The 22,210-nt window shown below is 43.3% G+C and overlaps 1 protein-coding gene across 3 annotated transcripts in view; it reads right to left on the bottom strand.

Annotated features, from left to right (window-relative positions):
- NAV2 (neuron navigator 2) overlaps positions 1-22,210 on the bottom strand; it is a 769,613-nt gene that overhangs the window by 243,108 nt on the left and 504,295 nt on the right. For all 3 annotated transcript variants that reach the window (XM_012456498.2, XM_012456497.2, XM_012456495.2), the window contains 2 exons: positions 13,515-13,587; positions 3,185-3,443 (listed from right to left, as the gene is read on the bottom strand). In XM_012456498.2, coding sequence (XP_012311921.2) covers positions 3,185-3,443; positions 13,515-13,587 — 332 coding nt within the window. The remainder of the gene's footprint in view (positions 1-3,184; positions 3,444-13,514; positions 13,588-22,210) is intronic.

Below are 22,210 nucleotides of genomic sequence, written 5' to 3' on the forward strand. Positions count from 1 at the left end.
AGTTCTAACAGAAAAACAAAACCTGGCATGTGGGGGTTTGCATCAACATTTGACATTAATAATCAAGGGTCCAAACCACTGCCCTTGGAATTTTGCTCATCAAAGATAGAATTTGGAGACTGAGCCACTGACGTAATTTTATCATTCTTAAGTTTATAGCCAGAGTGTTGGTGTGGGAATAACATATCCTTAGACCTTGAGAACAAGATTATCCTTTGGAAGTAAAACTACCTGATACTTTGGAAGTAAAAGTATCAGGATCCAGTGAATAAAACCAGCCTCCTGCAGAAGTAACCCAACCCAGGTAAAATGAAGGGGTGAGTGAGGATATACAGCAACTCCAAAGCCCAGTCCGTGTCACCACTGTAGGGTCAGGGGACCATGATGGCAGGACACTTTGTAGCTGGAATAAATGAATGTAAAAATCTGACTCAAGTAAGTTTGGCTCTTCTTCAGGTAAAGCACTCATCAATACTAGGATGTTTTGGCTTACTGGGAGATGGGTGCTCTGACTGGAATATCTGGTTATTTTAAGAAAACAAACACCTACTATGGAAATGGATGCCTCAGGCCAGCAAAGCTCAGTGACACAAGCCAGTATTTCTTAATACATGTTCCTTAGAGTGAAATGCTCTATAAAATAAGAAGAATGCTGTTGCCAAGTTTGTAGAATGCTCCTTTCTGTGTCACCACCTGTCTGAACATCCATAATACATACCTGCTCTCCTGGGCTTCCACATCTCAAAGAATAATACCACCACTTACTTAACTGTTCAAACCAGGAATCTAGGCTTTATCTGTTATTCCTCTCTTTCCATCACTCCAGAGAGTTAATCTGTTTGCAGGCCTCTTAGCTCAACTCCCTAAGGATTCAGAATTGGTCCATCTCCATTTCTGCTTCTATTACCTTGACACAACTCATCTATAGTATTGCAAAGTCCTCTCAACTGGGGTCCTTCCTTCCATTCTTGTCTTCCACAGTCTCATCCTCCAAAGAGAAGCAAAGGTGAATTTTTAAAACTGCCAATCAGATCAACTCTTTCTACTACTTTAAGACTTCCCATGGCTTCCTGTCACCCTTAGAATGCAGTCCAAACCCTATCCAGTTTAGCTGGTACTCTATGATGGGTCCTGAGTGCCATAGCAATGCACAACTCCAGGGACCACAGGTCTCCCTGTCATCCACATAAATGGTAGCAGCCCTCTCTCCTTCCAAACTACCTCATCACTGGTCCCTCTCCTCCCCTACTAAGCTGTAACAGCCTTGTTTATGCTCTTCTAACACACCAAGCTTACTTTTCATGTCCCAAGGGAGATTTTCTGTCAACCAAAACTAAATTAGCAACCCAGCCCCTCTGACTCCCATCATCTTATTATAGTACTGATCACTATCTGATAGCCTCCTTCCCTGTTCATGTGCTTCTGTGCCTGTCTACTCTAGGAGCATGAGATAGCAGGCACCATGGCAATCCCATTCATTTTTGACTCCCAAGGGCCTAGAACAGTGCCTGGCACATGGGAGGCTTAATATCAATTAAATTAACAGATGCATATTGGCAGGTTCAAGGATCTGAGTAGACCTACGATAACAGCCATATAACAATTTAACCCAAATTATCTTCCAATATTTTCCCCCACACAACTCATCTCCTGCAATATGACCCAAGTTAACATCCCAGGGAATAAGCACTCTGCAGAATGCAGTTTGGGAAATGATGCCTGATCATTTCAATCATCCATGTCCATCAGGGAAGCTCTGACTGGGAGTGACTCCCACTCGGGCAGTTCTCCAGGGAAGGGTTTCGCAACAGGCTGCTAAGCTGTCTGTTCCTCATTGCTAGTCCAGGCATCTCTCCCATCCCACAAATTTCCATAATGCAAACTGGATATAATTAGATAATTAATTAGGGGGCCTGATTTACATTGCACCCATCACTGCTGTTTTTAACACCATCACAATTGGAAAACAACTTCTCATGAGAAAAAAAGAAGGCTGTAACTGTCTATAAGGCAACAGCTGTGTTTGAGCAGCTTTGTGCTCTGCCCAACTACAATGAGTAATAAAAGGTATATCAAGGTGTGTAAGAAGCCTTACCATTATTAATCCTGGTGCTTTGGGAGAATGGAAAGAAAAGGCCATTACTCTTCAGCACACACTGGATGAATTCAAGCAATCAATCTGATCAGTGACATTTAGGGTTTATAGCTGAAGACTTCTGGCTTAAAAGAAAACAGTATGAACTTTTCTGCAGAACTTGACCTCGAGTCAAAAATCTTCTAGTTCCTAAAATCTTCCTGTTTTTAGAAATGCCAGATACAGGTGAAGGGGAGGAAGGCAGCAAATCACATTGCCACGTATGCACCTATGCAACAATCTTGCATGTTCTTCACATGTACCCCAAAACCTAAAATGCAATAAAAAAAAAATCTTCCTGTTTTTACTGCCATTCAGACAAAAGTTTTACAGGGTGGTATTTTGCAGAGTTGTTTAGACATGCAACTATTCCATTGTAGCACAGTAGATGGTAACTACAGAAGCAATCGGCTTGTACCTGGTGAGTCTGACTGGCAAACATGTCTCTCTGGGAACAAAATCCAGGCCCTAACACTGCAGATCACTCCTACATGGTGGGACTCTTCCCATCTTAGTTCAACACAACACAGTCACATTTAATGGCAATTGCTCCCATTAGGCAATGCTGCCCTGCTCAAGACGGATGGCTGCCTCCTTTGCCACCTTTCTTCGGTGCCCTCTATATTTCTGTTCTGGTGAAGGAGAGGCATCCAATGGACTAGAACTTTTACCTCCACTAAATAAAACTACTCTCATGTATAATATTGAACATTTGGCTTGTAGGCAAACACACGAAAGGGGTTTGAAGTTTATTTTAGGGGCTGTTTATTGCCTATGAGCATGTGTATAATAGTCCAGAGTAATAGCAAGAGCAGCTAATTAGCTCTGGCTGCTGGCAATTCTGACCTATAAAAGTATACATCTCCGCCAGACACAAGAAGGGCTCCTCACTGCATCCATTTCAAGGCCATGCTAACTCCCCACTAACCACCAATAGCTCTCAGCACTGAAGAAGTGCAAATGAAAAACCCATACAGGATAGCCTAGAGATTGGTCTGGGTGGAGGCAGGTGCCTAAAAATCAAAACCATCAGTTGGCAAGGAGCCCCACCTGGACTGCATTTCAGCTTGTGCTTTTGACTGCTGATGTGGCGCAGGCTGGTGAGGCTGGCACGGGGCTTGGGGAGCGGCTGGCACATGCTGCTGAGGAGTGCCAGCCTGGCACTGGGAGGGGGCCCCAGCCACCAGGGACACAGCGGGCGGCAGAGGTGAGGAGAGGTGCTGCTTCTGGGGCTGCTGCTGCTGCTGCTTGTATCGGGAGAGGCTGAAGAAGAGGCCTAGAATGGCCTTGAGGTTTCCATTCCTGATCTCTGCAAGACAATAAAGAGACTCTTGTCAGATGGGGAGCTCTTCTTCCTGTTCAATGGGCTGTTTCAGCCTGCACGTGAGTTTAATTTCTTTAGGATAACAGGCTTCCTGAGACTTCATTGGTATCACAATCAATTAAAATCAGGCCTAAACCACAAAGAAATTAGCTTATTCTCGCCATTAGTATTAGAGTGGATACACGAGGCAAGTTGCAACTGGATGTCTGGTAGGTGCCAAGAGGAAATTCTCAGTAAGGACACCACTGAAAAAGCAAGCGTCTCCAGCAAGACTGTGCTTGTTCTACAGGCAGAGGATGGAGGCACTCTGGCACTGGGGAAAGCTCCTGGGTCCTCACACTGCACTTGGCTTCTGCCAAGTCCACGTTCTAAGCTTCAAGCCACACTGAGTGTGCCAGGTGGCTGCTGTCCCACTCCACGACCCATGCTCTGCTTTCCCCAGTCATCCTACTCTCAAATATGTGGCTCTGTGTCTCTCATCTGCTGAATAAATAATAGGCTATAAGCATTTGCTTCCGTAATGGACTCACACAAAATATTTCCTACATTAAAAGAAATTAGAACAGAGTGGGAATCAATTTTTGTTTTTACTCCAGACAATATTTTTCAATGTTAAAATGCATTTGCCTCAAGGCATGCATAAAGAGTTGCAGAGGAGAATAAAATATTTATTCACAGGCAAAGGCTACAGCTCGTCAGGGGCTTCTCCTTGGGCGATCCTTCCTTTCTATGCAGTTAATACTAGATGCAGATGGCCAGAGTCTGAGCAGACCCTGAGAGTGAAGTTCTAGGGCCACCCAGCATGAGGGACAGAGGAGAATGAACCTTGGGGGCAAACATACTTGGCCCTCTCTGCTTTCCTATCACCCTAGAATAAGTTTTTCTTAACTGAGAAGGGGGGAAAGACAGATCAGAAACAAAAAATCTTCAAAGGCCTTGTTAGAGGGGTAGGTAATGCACACTTAACATGCTAGCCCTGGGCTGGGAAAGAGGCTGCTAGTGGAGGAAAAAGAGTTTCCTCCAAGGCCCAGTTGAGAGGCAGAAGGTATGAATGGAGTCCTTTCAGAAGCAAGCTCTATTCCATGCAGAGGAGGAAGGGCGCCCTGCCAGTGCCTTTGCCCGGTGTGATTTGCTGATTAGGTCAGGCTGAGTTACTTCCCCTTGGAGCATCCCTATCTCCAGGCTCTGAAGAAACTGACAATACAAACCTCTAGAATCCAGTCTTCATACCCTTCTTTGGAAGCCAGCAGATTCTGATCACTGGACAAAGTAGACAAGAGCATAGCATTTGGAAAACCTAAGCCATGAGTTCCAATCTGTATTCTTATCACTTACTAGCTGTGCAATCCCAGACAAGTCACTTAATCTCTCTGGACCACAGTTAAAGGGCAATACGTTGACACGACTCTGCCCCATTGCAAAGGTTGTTTTGCAGAACAAATGAGAACATTTAGGTAAAAGCACTCTTTAAACAGTGAAGTCCTTCACTTGTCTTGGTAATAACCAATATGACTATAACCCCAGAATACCGAATGAGATTCTCATACAGCTCCAGCTTCATACCTTAAAAATGACAGTTTTTACAATGGTGACCTTTTAATCTACTGTGCTAACTATGATACTTTTGAGAATGAAAGCCAGGGAGTCGGGAGCTCTTAATTATATCAGGACCACAGCTGGTAGCCAGGACTGATGTGGACAAGTCAGGATGCAAAACGACTGCTTATAAACCACTCTGTGTGATGTGTGCAGCAGAGAAAGGTTCAAGGAGTAGGCTAGCCCGTCAGTCTCTTTTGGTAATTCAGCTTTAACTCTTCAGCCATGCTTCCTTCTCCACAGTAAGGAAACCAAAGGAGAGGCACACACCTGTAGCATGTTCCACTTCTGCTTCCAAATGTTCTCAGTGATACATGAGAATTAGAGTGTGAGGCTTGGATGAAATAAGTCAGTTGGCTACTCACTTTACTTATGGGAAAACAAAGGCCCACAAAGTGAAGTGACATATCGATAGTCATTCAACTGGGCAATGACAAGAGCTAGGGACAAAAATCAAGATAAGCCAATCAAGGGCTAACATGCATGTTAGTGCCTATTAAACTTAAGAAAACAATTTCCCCTCAAAACTGAATTCACTGTAGGGAGAAAATACTGCTAATTATGGGGATAGGAGGAATCTATGTAAGATTTATTTTTAGTGCCTTGTACAGCTATCAGGTCATATAGTTTATAACAATAAGAGCCACTATTGACCAGTGTGTATCAGGCTAAGCTCTTTAAATGCATGATCTCATTTAATCCTTACAACATGGGAAGTGAGTAGCATTATCCCTCTTTCACATAAGAGGAAACAGAAACTCAGAAAGGTTTTATGACTTCTCTAAGGTAATAAACACTGGAGCTGGGATTTGAATCTAGGTTTTCTGACTCAGGGTCCAGTTTCCTAGTACTGTATAACCTTACTTGTATACCCATCATGTTTTATTAAGCTAGCTGGCAGGCATTTAAGTATTCTTGATTTTTCTGGGATTTCAAGCATTCCATAATGCATTTTTTCCTAACCATGCAAGAAAAGACAAGAGGAGAGAAACTAACAATTCAGCATTTGGGGGGTTAGGGGTTGTCCACTGCAAAAACAAAAAGTAGGCACGTTCACATCAGCACCCTCCATAACCTATCAGCCCAATCCTAGTACAGACAAATGGAGCCAGTCTTATATTCTCTTCCTACCATGGTCATTTAGTCATTTACTGCCCAGAATGGCCACTGTTCTCTAAAACATTTGTTCATTGGTCAGAGACTATAGTACTCCTCCAATAAATATACTTTCTCTTAGGAGGCAGCATTTTTATAACAAAGATCTTTCATTTTTGAAGCAAGAAAAATTTGTGGTTACATCTCTATAGTCCCTCATTTATACACTTTGAGATTTTACAGGATTCAATCTCTCTGAGCCTCAGTTTTCTTCTTTCAAATGGGCATATGTCCTACTGTACCTTTCCTATAGGATTGCTTTGGGAATTAATTGAAGATAAAATGAGAAAATGAGTACATCTAGGATACTGCCTGACCCTGTACTTCCCTTTTTGGCTGAGAAAATGTGGCCATTCTATCTGCAGCCTCCTTAGAACCCACTACAGAGCTTTTCACCCAAAGGAAGCCTAAGAAGTGGTCCATTCTCTCTGCTCACCCCCTGTACGCCACAGTCACTGGTGTTCAGAAAGGAAAATCATGAATGATCCAACATTACAGAAAGCTCAGTGGTAATCTTTCTGGCTTTTAAAGCAGTTTTATTGAGGTAAAATTTCATCAATTTAAGTGTACAATGTAATGATATTTAGTAAATTTAGCAAATTCTAGATTTAGAGTATTTCTATCCTAAAAAGATTCCTCATGCTCATTTATAATCAATCCCCAAACCCACTTCCAGGCAACCACTAATCTGCTTTCTGTTTCTACAGATTTGCCTTTTTGGGACATTTCACATAAATAGAATCATGCAATATAGATGGTCCCTGACTTGTGATGGTTTTAATTACAATTTTTCACCTTCACTATGATGTGAAAGCAATAGGCACTCGGTAGAAACTGTATTTCAAGTATCCATACATCCATTGTGTTTTTCACTTTCAGTATGGTGTTCAATAAATTACATAAGATATTCAACATCTTATTATAAAATAGGCTGTGCGTTAGATGATTTTGCCCAACTGTAGCCTCATCTAAGTGCTTTGAGCACATACATGTAAGGTAGGCCAGGCTGAGCTATGATGTTCAGTAGGTAAGATGTATTAAATGCATTTATTTGCAACTTAACGATGGGTTCCTCAGGACATAACCCCATGGCTCGTTAAGGAGCATCTGTATATCATTTTTTGCATCTTTTTTTTTTTTTGAGACTGAGTCTCACTCTGTTATCCAGGCTGGAGTGCAGTGGCACGACCCCAGCTCACTAAAACCTCTGCCTCCCGAGTTCAAGTGACTCTCCTGCTTAAGCAGGCATGCACCACCATGCCTGGCTAATTTTGTATTTTCAGTAGAGATAGCATTTCACCACCTTGGCCACGCTGGTCTCGAACTCCTGACCTCAGGTGATCTGCCCACCTCAGCCACCCAAAGTGCTGGGATTACAGGCCTGAGCCACTGTGCCCAGCCTGCATCTGGCTTCTTTTACTTAACATAGTGTTTCAAGGTTCATCCATGTTAGAGCATTTGTCAGTCTTTATAGTCCCATCATTTAGATACACCATATTATGTTTATCTATTCACCAATTGATGGACATTACAACTATTTAATTTTCTTTTCAGATTACAAAAACTCCAGCGTGCTGAATGTGCTGACAGCCACACAGCTTCTACCATGGGTGGTCTATAACAGATATTATCCAAAATAGCTAGAATTATATTCTTTCCATATTTCCAAATGGTATTTGTCTGTGTTTTGTGAGGCTTGATAAGCCAGCTCCACAGGAAGCCTAAAAAAAAAACCCAAAGCCCCACAAGAATGTTTCCCTCATGCCATTCCTCAAGGCTTTGGAAAGGGAGTTATTATTTTGTAGCTGATTAATCTCACCCTCTGGACTTCTAGAGAAGGAAAAATGTGTATATCTAGAGAGAACTGATATACAGTTGCCCAAGGAGACACTAGCCAGCTGTGGCTAAACCAGAACTGGAGCCCTGTTCTTTTTCTTCCTGTGGCCACTCTTGTGACAACCGAAAAGCAAACTGCATGGGCCATATTCTCATATTCCAATTTCCATTTGAATTAGTATTGCCTTGACTCCACTTTCTCTGGGTTCTAATCACTTTCTTCCTATTGGCTGGCCCTGGTCTGCATAGATCCTGTGAGTAATGTCAGGCATGAAGAGTAAGATAAATAGAAATTATTTTGACATTTTTAAAGAGAAACTTTAGGTTTGGTTTACAACGGCACAAGTGCTGAAATAATCTAATACAAAGAAACCTGCTTTGTAGGGTATAAGGGATTCTAAGCCAAAGGGAGGGCTGTGCAGACTGCAGAGCTGCAGAACTCCTATTCAATTCCCTTGAGCCATGGTTGTGTGATGCTCACCCAGCTGATCAACGGCTATAGATTCTGCAGCATTGTCCCTGCAGTTGGGGCAACTGCATTACCGGCATTCACCACTTAACTTGCCCACCACTCATCAGCCCTCTGTGGTCTTGCTGCTCGCCAAGCCTGCCAATGACTCTACCTATAGGAGAATTGGGATGATAGGGTGGGAGCACAGCCCATGGGACCCCTTCTGCTAAGAAACAGAAACTGAAGGTCCCAGTCAATGCAATGCCATACTCAGGTGATACAGGTAGGAGGAAATGGAAACATTCCATCTGCTGCTTTCACCCTACGGTCCAGAAAGACCTCCTACTTTCCAGCTTGGGATGAAAGGAGGAGCAAACTCAGTACCTAGCTCTCTGGCCATCAGGGCAGCAAACCCAGGATTGAGCTAACCAAATCAGCAACTGGTTTCACTGCAAAGTATACACTGCTTCTACCTGGAAGGATGTTCCTACTTTTGTTGATCCAATGTCTGCAAGGTTGCCCCCATCATATTAATATTATCTATGCTGATCTTCTGTCTAGATTTCCTTTCAGCTTCCTTTCCTGTCTGGCAAATGCCTACTCATCCCATGAAACCCTGGAGGGAAACATCACCACCTCTATGTAGCTCCACTGAGAGCCACAGGAAAAGTTGATTTGCTTTCTTTTGGTAATCACTGGATCCTGTGCTTATCACTAACACAGCTCTCTCTTATTAACTGGAATCAAGGTTAGTTTAATATGACTGACTTGATCACCGGTGTACCCCAGTACCTAGCACTGTCCCTGGCATATGAAATGTGCCCAGAAAACGCTTGCTGAACTAGACAGAATGTGCCTTACTCCCGAACCTCCGCTTCTCCATTGCAGGAGGATGGGCTCAGGGCCAGATAGCACAAACCTCAGGTGTTCTCAAAACGGCCAGAGACAAAGGCCATCCTTCCTCATAGGGGCAGGCTTACAGATGGTTGTGACAGGTGGTGTGTTCTGGGGAAGGGTTGGTGGGGGGTCTTGATCATCATCCCAGGGCAAAGGGAGGCCCAAGCTCACAGGACTCTGGCAAGTCTCCAAGAGCAAATAGATGAGTTCAATCTTCAGGAACACTGATGGGGCAGAAAGGCCTAGTCCAGGGAAGTTCCCCAGACCAACAGCACCTCCATGGGGCTCACTCAGGCCTGCAGCCTCTGCCCTCAAGCATCCGTCGTCTATGCCCTGGATCAAAGGCTCCCTATGGCTCTCTAGCAGGCAGGTCGGGGCAGGCCTGAGCTGCTGAAATGCTTTGAGGACAGGTGCGTACACCCTCCTGAGTGCAAACCCAGCTTTAGTCACTGGGAAAGGGTGGAGATGTATCTATGGGGACTTCCAATCGCTGATGTTTTTTCATCAGAGAAGGAGCCTCAGGGCTCTCAGTCATCTTCAAAAGGAAAACAAAAAGCATTAAATCCACATTACTGTTTAATACACCACATTGCTTTTCTAGTAGTTATGCAGGTGGATAGAAATATAGGCAGTGGTGTGCAGTAGCAAACACCAGGCCTTTGAATCAGCAGATGCGGGTAGCTTAGCCACTGCTGACCTTGTGGGCCTCCTTTTTTTAATGTGCAGCTTAATCTCTTTGGACCTTGGTTTGCTCATCTGTATGATGGGGATAGTACTAATACTGAACCCAAAAGGTTGCTGGGAGTACTAAGTAAGATATAAATATGCACAGCACTTAGCTCAGTGACTGACATGTGGTAAGCTCTCAATAAATCTATTCCCGTAATTTAACATGTCAAATGAGATATTGCCTGTACCCTGAAATTGTGAAAAAGGCCCAATTTGAGGCTAAAAGGCTCTAAGTATCCTTGCTTTTTATAAGTTCGAGGATGTGACAGACATTGGGGCCACTTTCCCAAAGGACTGCAGCAGTTCACAATCAGTCTCACCACTAATATCACCATCACTCCCATCCTCCAAAAAAATTAATATAAGAAGATCTAGATGACAGAATGTCATTTTGGGGAGACAATGTTTGATGATCATGGAGAAAGCATATTTCCTTCCCTTCACCAAGGAGGCAAGGCAGCAGAGTCCTTGGGCCCCTTGAAGTCAAGGGAGTGGTAGCTCTGAGAATCGCTCAAAGTGGGGAGTGCTGGCAAGAAGGAGGGTCCCGCATTCCAGTCCCAAATTGGACATTCGCTTAGCAGAGACTTGGCTGATCTGCCCCTTGGCCACCTGAGTAGGGAAAAGAACCAGAGAGAGACTGTCTGGTGGAGGACTGCTGCCAGGTGACAGGAGGCCTTGCAGTTCCACCCAGTGCAAGTGGAAAATGGAGCCCACATGTTCCTGCTAGTCCTATGGTAGGTATTGGAGGGATCATAAGACTCAGGTGAAAAATCTGGCCAAATCTCACAGAAGACCACCAGTGCCCCAGGAGCTGCATGGGACTGAGTCCTGGTCAGCAGGGCCTGCTGAGACTACCAGGTAAGACAGTGGCAGTGATGTCTACTGAGGAGGACAGCACCTGCCCCAGAAGCAGAACTCTGCCTCCTCGGTGCTGCCTCAATCCTGGGGGCTCAGGCACAAGAATATGGGATGGGGAAAGGAGAGAAAGTCTAGCTGCCATGCCCCCATCTCTCTTCAAACTCCCAAAGCCATTTGCACTGGAGGGAGTGTGGGTAAAGAGCTTTGAGTAGAGTCTGAGATTGACATTTAAAAATGAACATGACTGAGTCATAAATATGGGCATAAAAAATTGTAATAACTTGAAGATGGCTAAAGAATTATGCATTCTGGCCAAAATATCATTAAGTGAGTCTTGACCCAGGAGGAAGGATGGGGGTTTAACATAGCACAGTTAAAGCAGTTATTGAAATACCATAAAACTCCTTCATGGTTATACCACAATGGCTTGATACCACAGCACAGTGGCTGTGGTATGCTCTTCCATGCTCAGAGCCTCCAATGGTCATCTCAATGTTGAAAAGGGGCAGAGAGCTGAGTGTCTCTCTGCATGATGTGCCTCCGTGAGCTGTAACATCTTCTGAAACAATGTTCCAGATAATAAAGAGTTCTAAATCTCATTTCTTTTACCTTTACATGGCATGCCTAGATTTTATCCACCTGCTGTCCCAGAAGATGCCATGATCATGAGCTCTGAAATCACACAGAACTGGGTGAAAATCCTGGCTCTGCCACTCTCCAGCTACATGCTTCAGGGATGCCACTCATAACCTCTTTAAGCCAAAGTTTCTTCATCTGTAAACTGAGGCTGTTACAAACTCCAAATTTAGTTGTGAGAACTGAAGCCAAAACAGATAAGATCTTTCAAAGCACAGTTGGTACTTGTTCACTCAACAAATACTTATTGTATAGATTCTCTATGCCTTGGGGTATAAAGAGGATGAGGCAGATGGAGAGAGCAAATGAAGCAGAAGTCAGGACAGTGGGTAGATGGCTGAGTGGCCAGGGGTCACTCCCAGCCAGGCAGGATGAAGTAGGCCTGCAGAGTCTGCATACCCAAGAGGTCCTGCTGCCAAGTACACCTCTATAAAAGTCCCTGCTGGTGCTCTGCTGGGAGACACAGGCCAGTCCCAGGAGTCCAATCACTCCCAGAAACTAGGAGGAGCATGCCCTGCCACCTACCAGCCAGCACAAGAACTCTCTACCAGGAGGAAATCATGTGCTCCTCTGAATGGGAATCTGCATCTTCCTACTCCCATTAAACCCCCACCCCCAAGCAAAGCATATTCCACATGTCAGCCAGCCCTGATCTCATCCCCATGGATGAAGGTCAGTACCCCAGAGCTGGGGAATCCTCTGGGATTAGGACTGACTACAACTGCTACTGTCATCTCTGGAAGCAGTGTGGCCAGGCCTGACTGGGGACACGTCCAGCACATCAGAGTTCCCAATTAGGGAATTCCAACAGTCCCATTCAGAGACACAACACACCCAGGAGACACTAATAGTGACCATTTATGCCACCCACCCCCAATACCAGAAGAAACTACCACTCAGAAACGCAGCCAGGAAAGCCAAGCTTTCACCATGTAGCAGAGCAAAGGCAAGAAACAGGTCCCAGATGGAATCCACCATGCTTGCAAACTTACCTGCTCCATTTGGCTGATTCCTTTCTCATCGTTCTCCTCTGCTCCACCCTGACCACCAGAGTCCATGCTAACAGGCATCCTTTCAAAAACCAGTCTTGCTAGGGAAAGGCACTATCATCTGAAGCCCAAACTGCTTTACCTGTTCTGGGAAAACTGGAGGCAGGTGCAGCCTAATGAGCTTGGGAGGATGCCTGGGCCTATGGCAGCTCTGAGCTGGCAGCTGCTTGTATTTACAAACAGGACACAGTGTGAAAGTTTCAGGCTGAGATGTTGTCTGACATGGCTGAGAATTCTGACCAGCCATCTCCAGACCAATAACTAATTTAATAGCAAAATACCGGTGAACACTAATATGATAATTAGCCACCAAATTTAAGTTAATTAAAAACTAATCACGATGTAAATACATAGCATTGCATTAATAAATCACATGCTTTCTTTTTTTTTAAAAAAAAAGCAAGAAAAAGTGCTGCTTTCTCTAATAAAAGTGAGAGATAAGGATTGAGCATTTTTCCCTGGGAACTGTACAGCTGAAATGTGCTGGTGAAGCATGCTCTCTCCCACAGATAAGGCCTGACTTGATAATTAACTGAATTACTAGACAGTTAAATCAAATCAGCATTGTTTAGGCAATTCTTTCTCAAATAGGAAAGCTTCCTCTTCACTACCCTCAGTTTCTTGCAGAGGTGGCTGGTATGGTTGAATCCACATTCTTGGAGTGAGTCTTTGGAGAGTAATAACATTGGCATCCCCAAGTCTAGGCAAGCATTGAGCAACCTAAAGGAAAACAAAACCAGAGGAGCCCACCAACATCCCTTGTCTTAATGGTGTTAATATCATTCATAAGTAACAGGTGGGTATTTCTAATGATGAAGAGGCAACTTCGTGATAAGCGCTCTGACTCACCTTCTGCAGACAGCCCCTGGATGTTTATTCCCTTAGCTGCCAGGAAATTCAAGCAGGCATCTATGTTTTCAATCTAGAGGGGAGAAACAACAATATACACTTAATAAATGTTCAGCTTCTCCAGAGCCATCTCTTATTAGAGACAACGGACAAACAGAATGCTGTAAAAATGGCCGATGGATGAATGAACGCAGGATAGGACTCTCCTTTGTCTGTACTTGCACAGGAAAAGGTTACCCAATATCCCAACCACATAGGCCAAAAGTCGAGGCCTTGCATTGCTCACAGCTGCCAAAAATAACCAGGGTGGAATCGGAGCTCTCATCTTGATCACTGTCACCACCAGTGCAATCCTGAAAACTTGAGCAGTTGCCAGAAAAATGGAGGTGGGGACAAGGTTAGTGAACCCACCCATCTACCAGCAGCTGTGAGAAATTTCCAGTCACTAAAGAGGCAGGCAGTCGAATGTACAAACAGTGAATGGGAGTTTTAGCAGGAATCTGGGTAGCATTTACTCACAAAATTCTCCGGATGGCAGGCATTGCAGATGACTAGGGAGGGCTGTGACCTCCTGAACCCCTCTGTCCTTTGTGCTTTCTGTGGCAAGAAGGGACCTGCCAGAGTCTGCGAGACCTCCCAGGTTTGCCAGGGCTGATGCCATAGCCAAGGGCAAGCCAGTGTCCAGCTTTCCCGAAAGAACAATTAGGTCATTCCCAAGAGGCTAATTTGACTTCAGTTGTCAGGGCTAATTATTTTTTGGTTTAAAGGAAAATGTTCTGGCTTGATTAATGTCAATGGGTACCATAAGTAAAAGAAATTGCTTTTGACTTGGCACAGGGATCTTTGAATTTCACACACTTTGCATTTCTAAATACGGACCCCACTCATTCCCCTCCACTGCCACCCCACCCCTCATTACTTCCCAGGCTCCATCCTACAAACTCAAATTCAACATTCCTACAAACTCAACATTCCTACAAACTCAAATCAGTATTTAACCCATGGAATTTATTTTGAACTAATAAACGATTGCCTTCCACAGTATAATGTGACCCTTCTCTTCATCCCCAAGCAATTTACCAATACTCCTTCATAGCCACAGAAAATGTAAAGTGTCTACATTTAAGAGCTCTAATTTGAGTAGAGTCTAGCTCCAAGGCAGTCTTTCTGAAGTTCACATCCACTCGCCCATTGACATTAGGCATTTTCCTTATCTATTCCTGGTCGTCACATCTTCCAAGTGCTTTAAATTAAGCTATGGGGACACCTGAATAAAACTGCACCCATATTATAGACTCTACTCAACCCTGAGCTTGAAATTACTCCATCCTTCCATTTTTAGCACAGGTTCTCATCTCCTTTCCAACCTCTATCTCACGCTTCAAGGGTCCTGATCTGGGAGACAGCTTTTCATCTCTAGAAAAAAGGGCAGAATGCAATTTGCTGCAAACTAAATGTTGATGCTATGCATTATGCCTGCCAGCATTGCAGAAAATCCTTTCTAATATACATGGAGGAAAGGAGAGTTTTCTTTTCATCTTTCCTTTCCTCCGTCCAGCTCCATGGATGACTACTTTTGATGGTGTTGGTTTTAGCAAGTATTACATGACAGAGAAAGTGAGGTAAGGAGGTCAGATTTCTGACCAAGATTACACAGGTCAATGTCAACGACAAAGCTGGGTAAGAAACCAGGAGGTCCTCCCTGTCATACATAGGAGCCTCCATTTACATAAATGCAGACAACCAGGTGCTCTGGCTTAGAGGGAATGGGGAAAGGGGAAGCAAAGAAAAGAATGGCTGGGAATGCCCTGTGTGTGATGTCTTGGAGAAATCTGCTCCCATTTGTAAGTGTAATAACAGTTAAATCTCTAAATGCTACTTCACCATACCACGAAACCCTGCTTTTGAGAAAAAAATGTTAATTATCAGTCCTTATTTCTACTGTCGTACACAGTGGTAATATACAAAATCCACTCAAAAGGATTTGTTGCCCCCTGAAAGAGACAATAGTATTTAAATCATAATAAAATTATAAAATCCCTCTTCTGCTTGCCTTTTCCTATCACTCTCTCCTCCATCTTTTATATAATATCTTGCACATGGCTGATAAGTGAGGCTTTGGCAATTACGTCCCCATGGAAAGTGAGAAAAAGCAAAAGCTCACTATCCCCGAATCTCTTACTGCGAAATCAAAAATAGTAGACTTGAAATTTATCCTGGGAAGTGTCATGGAGGTGGGATGATGAGGTGGGTTAAGTTTTTTCAGCAATAGTTCAGCAATATGGCACTGAAGAAAAAAATAAAGACAACCGCCAACACATTCAAGAAAAGCACTGCTCTACTACAACACTATTTCTATAGAACTCACATTCCAAGAAGCATAAAGTATATTACTTATATTTATGGAACATTCAACACACACAGCATCATTTAAAGTACATGATAGTGCCTGTTTGTAAGGCTAGCCTTGATACATTTCAATTCAACCATCTGCTGGACTTTCTTTTAATGTCTGATTCTATTAAAAGGATGAATAATTATAAATAAGTTACCCAAATACTTCTTCTTTGTTAACTTTTTGAAGTCCTGTTCATTTTTTTTTCATAGAATTTCATAATTTTGATCCGTAGTTCTCCACTGGCTAGGGAGAGAGGGTGGAGGTGAGGGACCAATTTGTCAATGTCTGGCAGCATTTTGGGCTGTCACAATGGGGCAGCGTACCACTAGCATCTTACAGATAGAGGCCAAGATGTTGCTAAACATCCTACAATGCACAGGGCAGCTTCTCACAACAAAGAATTATCCAGGCCAAAATGTCAACAGTGCTGAGATTAAGAAGCCCTGACTTACAGGATTCTTTCAAGCATTCATTCAGCCAACATCATTGTGTAGATGTCTGCTCTGTGCCAGCATGATACTCAATTCTTTGGATGGTGTTGGTTTTAGCAAGTATTACGTGATAGAGAAAGTGAGGTAAGGAGGGCATATTTTTGACCAAGATTACACAGGTCAAATGTCAATGGCAGAGCTGGGTGAGAAACCAGGAGGTCCTCCTCCCTGTCATACACAGGAGCCAGCATTTAGGTAATCCTCCTCTAGGGTTCACAGAGCCATTCAACACACACCCTGATTCCCATGTGTCTCAAGAAGAATCAGAACACATAAACAAGAGAAGCATTAGGATCTTCCTTTATTAGGTGAACAGAGAAGGCCTAAGGGCATCAATGTTTTCTTCTGAAGAGACGAAATACAGAGAGCCAAAACCAGATGGCTGGCCTGCACTCCAGAAAATGTTAAAACTAAGCACTTAGTCATTATTTAAAAGATCATTCATAAGTCCATCAAGTGCCTTGAATTTTTCCTTTCTATTATGATTTCTCTGTTCACAGAAGGAGTTCAAAAAACATTCCTCAAGTCTCAAATCCACTCTTTAATAATATTCCATTAAGGTTAAAAATCACTCCTGACAAGACGGCTGAGACCCACGCTCTTTCATCTGCACCCCAGGAAGAGAGTGAGGCTGAGAAGCAGAATGGGGTCAGATGTGGCTTCCAACCTCCTGGCTTCATTTGGAAGGAGATCAGAAGGAGAGATTGTTTCTTTGATCCAGGCCCTCTTGTGATTAAAATTCACCTTAAGGTTTTCTTCTAAATACTGTACAGGTAAACACAATCCATCTTCATGTACTGTTGAAATTGCAAACTCCTACCATATCTCAAAAGGGGAACAGCCACAGTGGCAGCACCCCAGTGCTCATTACAGCACAATGATGTCCTCGTGCCCATCTTTAACAAGACTCATGTGTGATCCAGACACACAGCATAAGATGAGGATCCGATTAAAGTTGGGAGGCAGAGTGAGAGAAAAAACTCTTAAACAGCAAAGTATGTAAATAAGACCAAACTTGTTCATTAGCATGTAGTGGCCAATATAAACTACTTTCCAAAATTAGCTGAAAAAAAATCTGTGGAAGTCTGACATTCCAATGTTGTTGAAGGGGGCTGGGGACTGGGTGAGAAGCTATTGTAGTTGTTGCCATAGAAATGGGTCTAAGAGATCAGGGACTAAGTTGCTGGAATTTGCAGCATTAGCTGGGGTAGAGGAGGAAACCCAGAAAAGGAACCACCATGTGGCTTGGAGACTCCAGGAGCAGAGAGGTGTTGGATGAAGTATTGAGGCAGCGAAAAGGGGCAGACAAAGACAAGGATGCACTTCCCCAGAATGCCCTTTGTTTGGGGGCAAATGTGGCTCCACCTTGTGTAGTGCCTGAATATCCATGAGAGAGGCTGCAATTAAGCCTTTCTGCCAATCTCAGCTGAGACCGCCATCCCAAAGTCGAATAGTTTCTCAACAGTCTCTGAACTTCAGACTTGCAGGGCAACTTCCATGGGCTATGTGTGTTGCAGCCTTCATCTCCCATATCCTGAAGTATTTCCCCACCCAGGACAGCCAGGGCATTAGAAAAATCAAAACAAATGCCAAACAACTGGAAAGAGAATCAGGCGATAGGAAGCAAATGGAAAACTTTGCATTTCAATCGTGATTAAGGCTGGACTTGAGTCTCCTGATAACGTAAAATATGCAAACCTCGGAAGCACTGCTATATATCTCCCTGGTAGCTTAGAGACTGATCAAATACCATCTGTTGTGGCAGTTGTCATGGCAGCATTTTTCTCTGAATACCAGTGTAGCTGAGTGCAAAGCGCATGAAAATGATTAATGCAAACGAAGACCATCTCTATGGGTGCTACCACAGCCTAGGGGAAGACAACATTCTGGGCATACCAAATAAATGGAACTTTAGTTCTTATGGTTTAACAGTTTCTCACCAAGTCCCTTGGAAATCTCCAGTCTGGAAGGAGAGGCAAACAGCTGCTGCATTAAAGTCAGGCATGGTCACAACCATTTTTGTAAATCATGAAATGCCTAAAGCTTAGGCATTAGGAGCTTTAGACTCCAGACAAGGCTAAGTAAGAACCTGCAAGTTCTGGTGACTTTGAAAGCAGTGTAGCTTCTTAACAAAATTCATATGTCAACTCAAACAACTTCCTGCCAGAAGTGTATGGGACTTTCATACCTGACATTGCTATTTGCCATCAAAAATGATTGTCATCCATTCATTTATCTATTCCTTCACCCCAATTTACTCAGCACCTACTGGGTGTCAAGCAATGTGGTACTGCTGAGTATACAGTGGTGAATAAAACAGACATAATCCCCAACCTTGTAGAATCTACAGTCTAATGTAGGGGAACCAGCATTAGATAAAGAATGCACAAATAAGTACTTGATGACAAGCTGTTATGGTTCCCATGAAAGAGAAGAGAGTGTTGGGAATGTGTACACAGGAAGAAAGACCTAATCTAGCCTATGAGTGCAGCAGGGTGTGGGGAGGGTAACAGGCAAGAATTTCTTAAGGAAGAGACAGTGCATAGGTCCATGGATAGGGTTTTTTAATCTGCTTTGTTCACTGATGTAGCCCCAAGACCTAGGATAGGGTGCAGCACATAATAGATCTACTCAAGAATATTTGTTGATTGAAAGAAGAAAGGGAAATTTGTGCTGAGACCTAAAGAATTAGCCAGGCACCAACAGTGGGGAGAATAAGAACCTACCAAGCCTAAGGAATCTAATACTGAAAGACTCCATACATGATGCAATATACCACATTCTGGGAACCCCAAAAAGTCAGAATGGCTGGAACGTGGTGGGAAAGGGAGAAGGGCAATGAGAGGTCACTTGAGCAAGGGCAAATGGGGCCACATGGGACATGTTGACCACATAAAGGAGTTGACATAGGGAAGGAGAGAAGGCAGGGGTCTCTTTATTCCTTGAGAACTCTTGTCAGTACCTCAACCTGCCCCATTACCTTGGCAATAGCAGCCCAGCTAAGTCCTTCCCATCTGAAAGCTGGAGGATGGGCTGTTTCACGTTAGGGATGAGTCAAACAGTGGCTTCAAGGTGGGGTCCCAGGGCTTCTGGGCTGGCCACAGAGAAGGGAAGAGATGGGAGGCAGATATCAGCATCTGTGGTCACATGTACTGGAAATACGTTTGTTCCATATCTAAGAGGCCTCCATGTCTTTCTAATAACCCTTCCTCTGTCCCTTTATAAAGCTAAAATAGAAGGAAAAACCATGAAGCCAAACCAAAAAGCAAAATGAACTTTGGGGAAATGCCTTCTTAAATGTCTGTCTTGCAGTGTCATCAGTCTCTTTCCTCTATACTCCTAGAAGCCACAACCTTACGAATGATTTGCTCTCCTTCATTTTTTGTGTGTCCACACCATCAGTGTTGGGGCCTAGCAACCTCACAAGATCACATGTCTCATGGAGCATAGTGTAGATGCATAACCCCATAGGGCAGAGCTTGCAGGGTCCTGATACTACAGTTTTAATTTTAGAAGGGGGCCTCAGAAATGAGGGAAACGCATGGTGGTACTTCCAATTCTCCTAAGTATGGAAATATTTGGGAGATTCAGGGCCTGCCCTTCTGTAAGCTACATGTGCTGATGTATAAAGGAAGCCAACTTCATCTCGTCATAAGAGGGGCTCCATGACTCTGTCCCAGCTTTGGCCATTCAAGCATCGAAGTTTACAGCAGGCCAGCTCAAGCTCTCATGGTGCCTTCGAAATAGGAAAGCTTAAGAATGTGGGAATCAGGGGCTGGACAGAGCGTATGAGTTCCCATGTCAGAGCGTATGAGTTCCCAGTTCTCCTCCTCTGCTCCATTGCCTTGCCCAGCTCCTGCCTTTAATTTGGCAATGTTATCTACCACACTGTTTATAATATTTATAACTTCAGCTTTCCAAGATGTTGTCAAAAATTCCCTTTTTAAAAAACCTTTTAAGAGTCTCTTTGCTTTACAGCAAATGGGTAAGTCCATATGGATACAAAAAAATTATCTCTAGAGAAAAAATTGAAAGCAAGATTCTCAAATTCCTCCAGTGATTATATTTTTCCACTTTGCTTCCAAGTCGCTAGAATATTTTTTTCCTATTATGTTCTGACTTCTCAATTTTTCCCTTAAAACAAAGAGAGAAACCTGAGAGAGTAGTTGTAGCTAAAGTTCTAGAACTCTGTCCTTACTCTGGAGGCTCCCATAAAAAAAACCCTTATGATTGAACTCTGTTCTCTTTTAGAGATGGCAGATGCTACAAGAGGAAAAACTCCACTGGTGACTAGCATCATCAGAAAGGCCCAAGGAAACCTTTGTGTACATTCAATCAGTACCCCATTCTGTGTATCCTTTCTCCTGCTAAAATTTCAGAGTAACTCTCCTTAAAACATCCTAGCACTTCCATAAGGGATCACTGCTCCAAATCAAGGACTTCGAGTTAGAAGCTGGACACAAGCACAAAAGGGGAATGATTAGGGCTAAGGAGTGGTATTAGAGGATATAACACAGACTTTAGTTTCAGACAAGTCTGGATTCAAATCTTGTTTCTGGCATTTAGTAAATTATGATGTTCAGCAAGTTACCCAGTGACCTGATCTATAAAATGGGCATAATAACACCTACCCTCCAGGGTGGTGTTTGTCATTAGACAAGAGGATATATTTGTGATGTTTACTATGTGCCCAACAACTGGTAGTTTTTGTTACTGCATTGTAATTTTAGGCACGAGTGACCCTGGGCAAGAGTTCTAAGGACAGGACATTCCAAAGCTGTGTCTTGGGTTGGCCCCTGGTGAAACAGAGAATCAAACAGGCTTATCTGCTTTCCGTTTCCTCCCCTAGGTTTTCCTCTCAAGCACAGCTCTCCAGGAATCTGGGCACTCTCTATCACCTGACGTCATGCTTACTTCTCCACTACTCTTTTCTTGAAAAGATGCTGATAAACAAATTCACACCAAGACAGAAGGGACTGCCATTGGCTTCCCACATTACCTGCTGCCCGCAATTATTAGGCAACAATATCTGTTTAAAAGAATGTGATTTGGACTCCTCCACACCTGGTTCTGGCTCCCTGACAGACTGCCCACAAGACCTCGAGAAAATCATTAACTGCTTCAACCCTCAGATTTGTCATCTGTAACATGAAAATGCTGATATCTATCTCCCAGCATTACTGAGAGGATTGGGTGGGTGGATACATGTCAATGGTCTGGAACTTCACATACTCAGAGTCCTAAAAAGGCTCATTCTTCATGTAGTTTCATAATGGCAGAATTTTACATACCAGTGGCATTTCCTGAAAGTGAAAGATCATTTTGAAGTGTGAGACACTCTGAGACTTGTTAAATTATACAACACTAGTACAGCCTTTCTACAAATACATAATTTGTCACTAGCATTCATTTTGACCCTGCCAGAACCAGTACTATTTATCCAAAAAGCTTTGTAGTCAAAGTCTCTTCTATTGAGTTATATGAGAAACCCTAAGACCTTTTAGGCAAATAGTTTTGGTTAAGGAGAGTCAACAGTCCATTATGGAAAACAGTATAGAGTTTCATCAAAAAAATAAAAATAGAACTACCATAAGATCCAGCCATCCCACTTCTGGGTATTTGTCTAAAGGAAATAAAATCAGTATTTCAAAGAGATATCTGCACCGTCATGTTCACTGCAGCACTATTCACAATTACCAGGATATGAAAATAACCTAAGTGTCCAATGTATCAAAGGATAAATGGATACAGAAAATGTGGTACATGTACACAATAAAATATTATTCAGCCGTAATAAAGGAGAGAAA

The sequence above is a fragment of the Aotus nancymaae genome, unplaced genomic scaffold (assembly GCF_030222135.1).
Source record: "Aotus nancymaae isolate 86718 unplaced genomic scaffold, 86718_ANA_hifiasm-v0.15.2.pri h1tg000059l, whole genome shotgun sequence".
Lineage (NCBI taxonomy): Eukaryota > Metazoa > Chordata > Mammalia > Primates > Aotidae > Aotus > Aotus nancymaae.